The sequence below is a fragment of the Morone saxatilis genome, unplaced genomic scaffold (genome assembly GCF_004916995.1).
Source record: "Morone saxatilis isolate NCDOM2014 unplaced genomic scaffold, NCSU_SB_2.0 Contig21, whole genome shotgun sequence".
In the NCBI taxonomy this organism is placed as follows: domain Eukaryota; kingdom Metazoa; phylum Chordata; class Actinopteri; family Moronidae; genus Morone; species Morone saxatilis.
This window is the reverse complement of record NW_023339774.1, coordinates 157,577-160,698: the sequence shown is the minus strand read 5'-3', so window position 1 is coordinate 160,698 and position 3,122 is coordinate 157,577. Positions and strand designations below refer to the sequence as shown.

Here is a 3,122-nt window from a genome sequence, read left to right as displayed (position 1 = left end):
CTGTCAAGCCAGCAGTCTTCCCCATGATTGTGTAGCCTACTGAACCAGACCATTGGAGATTGAAAGACCATTTAAATTTAATTACTGAAATAAATGAACTTTACCATGATATTCTAATTTATTGAGATGCACCTGTATGTGACATGTCAGAGACACCGCACAGCGTAGGAAGTAGTGTCTGTTGATCTTTGAAGAACTCTGGGCCACCAGCACGTGGGTTCATACAAGATGTACAGTTAGGGTTAGGGTAATGTCTCGGATTCAATGTGGTCAAAGGCTTTGAAGGTCAAGCTGAAAATCTCACAAAACAGACACAATGTGTCACTCTCACAGTAACGTTCTTTGACCATTTCTATCAATATTTTGTGAATTAGTAACAGTAGTTACTGTGTTGCTAGATCTAAGCTGTTATCTTGCCGAGCACAATGTTTTAACAATAGGACTAATGGACAACACTACTCAAATAAGACCAAAGTATGGTAAATGGACTGTACTTATATAGCGTCTTTCTAGTCTTCAGACCACTCAAAGCGCTGTACACTAGTATAATAAACTCAAATTATTATTTAATGAGTAAAAGCAAACAGGAAACTACATTTCTTACAGACTGAGATGGTTTATTTTCACACACATATTCCCTTTGTCTATCCTATCATTAGTAAAATATAACACATTGGACACATCATCTAGGCATCATGTAAACATGTCATACATGTAAATCAACACTATTCATAAAAATTAAAAGACTGCGCCAAATGTTTCTTCAACAATACATATACACAGGTTACATAATCACAAAGTTAGTAAAATTATTCCCTGGTGAACTACAACTCAATGATCATAAAATTCAGCTGTAAAGCTTCTCATGTAACAAATTTTAACCTGCAGTAACTCATTTTTTGTTCACTTGGGGGAAGTCGAAACAATTCCATTTGTAAGACACAACATCGACACATCATCACCTTTTAAGTTGATCTTGTCAGCAAACAGTTGCTTATTTACACGTTCAGGAGCAGCAGCAACGTTGGAATGGTTTTTGTGTCACCTGATCAATCTAAGTTCAATATAAACTCAATTTTAGCTCAGTTTTTGGTCTCTACCAACTGGTGCTGAGGAAGTAGTGTACAACAGAGCTTTAGAGATGTTTCTCTGAAAAAAAAAAACGCTATGAGAGCGGTGACAATGAACTAAACCAGTATAGCTGTGGGTCAGACAGCGAAACAATGAGCTAAAAACCACTATTAACCCCTGTAAAGCTAAGCGGAGCTACAGATTTAGTTGATATTTCACTGTCACAAAAAGTGTGCACTATTAATTGTAGAGTTAATGTTTGACTCTGAAGAGTTACTGTATGAATTTAAATAACAAGATACTCCTCTGGTTGTCTTATAGCTCTCAATTGTGTCCCATATTTTAAATGTTCCTGAAATCTTGCTACTGATGTTATCAAAGACAGTTTCAGAACAGTTCACAGTGTGTCTATGCAAGCTGTTTGGGATCAGTCTAGGCAGGTATAAACAACAGTATCAACTGAGAAATTATTTATGAGGAAGATTTCATCCACTGGCTGGACTGCATGAAGAAAATAAAAAAATACTGTTATAAAAAGAAGACACTGGATTCATGTTGTTGCCCTGAAACCTCTATAAGTCACAGCAATCACTTGTACTACAGGAAGTGTGCGATATTTAATCTCATAACACAGACATTTAATCTGACTGGCTGAAGGCTGCCGTGGTTTATCTAAGTATTATTTTGGTGGCCATGACTTAAGTCCGGTTATGCACATTACTCTACATCTAATTTCAGAGATTCCCATCTGAAATCTCCATCACACCTTTTAATCTGGCTTCTGAACAGTTAAGAGTGTCTGACTCTCACATGAAGAACTGACCTAGCAGGTTGGCAATGCCGAGCAAGATCAGGCAAATGTGGAAGAGGGCTGATGGCCAGCGAAGCAACCCCTGCCTTCGTAGGGAGATTATGTGGACCAAAGCAGGAAAGACAAACACTAAAGCCAAGCCACATGTTGCTCCAGAAAACCTGTAAGTGGAGACAGAGAGTAAACATTTAGTAAGGTATCACAAGTCAACAATGCATAAAATACAATGCAAACAATACTAGCTCCCTCCTTCTTAACAAATAGAAACTGTACCAAAATATAAAAATATTAAGTAGAGGGCGATTTTATCGGCCGATTTTTGCGTGTTTTACGTGTATCGGCATCGGCCGATGCAGGCTGCTGCGTTCGCCGATCCGGCATTATTTACAGAACCCAGGCGTCCACAGGCAGCTCCGTGTTGCTGGAGACGTGGTGCAGGGCGGGCGGAATGGATAGTCCACTAGAAGTGCGTGCGAAGCACTGTTTACCAACGTTTCTAACCGTTTCAAAGCAGTTTTTAACGGTTACACTAGCAACAAACACACCAAACAACATGAAAAGCACTATGCTGTTTTGCTTCGAAAATCAGCAACGACAGGTCCAAGACAAATCTACATGCATTATAAATGCTTGCATTCGTTGCAATTTACACTCACGAACACTGCTCATAGGATTTAATGCCGACGTTGTTCCGTGGTTCCGTGTGTTGTAGCAGTTCCCTTATTTAAAGCAATCACCTGGCCTGCGGTTTTGGACCGCATGTGTGTGTGTTATCCCCCTCTCTCTCTATGCTTGGAGGCGGGGGGTGTGGTGTCTCTCTCGCCTCTCTCTCCTACTGAGCGGGGCGGAGTTCCCCCTTGCCATCGCGTGATATAGCCCCCCCTCAAACAGAAAGCCCCTTTAATGAGGACCAGATTATTCATACGTAAAGTTGAATATTAATTTGTGTAACGTTTATCATAGTACCCAAGACAATGCACCCCCGTGGAGGGCTATATGTGACTTTTTAGCCATTCTCCCTTTTCCACCAAATCCACCAATAATGTCTTGAAACCTCTGTGTGGGTAAAGGTTTGATCTGATTTTAGAGATTATTTTGCTACGTGTGCAATAGTGTTTGTCATTATTTTATTTATGCCTAAATATTTATTTCAGAATTTATTTTCAGAATTTATTATGTTTAACATATTTATGTTTCAGTATTTGCACCAGCGTTAAACCTTTTCTACTTGATTCTAAGC

The 3,122-nt window shown here is 39.5% G+C and overlaps 1 protein-coding gene across 1 annotated transcript; it reads right to left on the bottom strand.

Moving 5' to 3' along the window:
• Nucleotides 1–600: 600 nt before the first annotated feature.
• LOC118333014 (sodium-coupled neutral amino acid transporter 9-like) lies at nucleotides 601–2,043 on the bottom strand (the record flags this gene model as incomplete). The annotated part of the gene is given in 1 exon segment (XM_035668497.1): nucleotides 601–2,043. A coding segment is annotated over 1 exon segment (166 nt), but the record flags the coding sequence as incomplete, so codon positions are not given.
• Nucleotides 2,044–3,122: the final 1,079 nt, after the last annotated feature.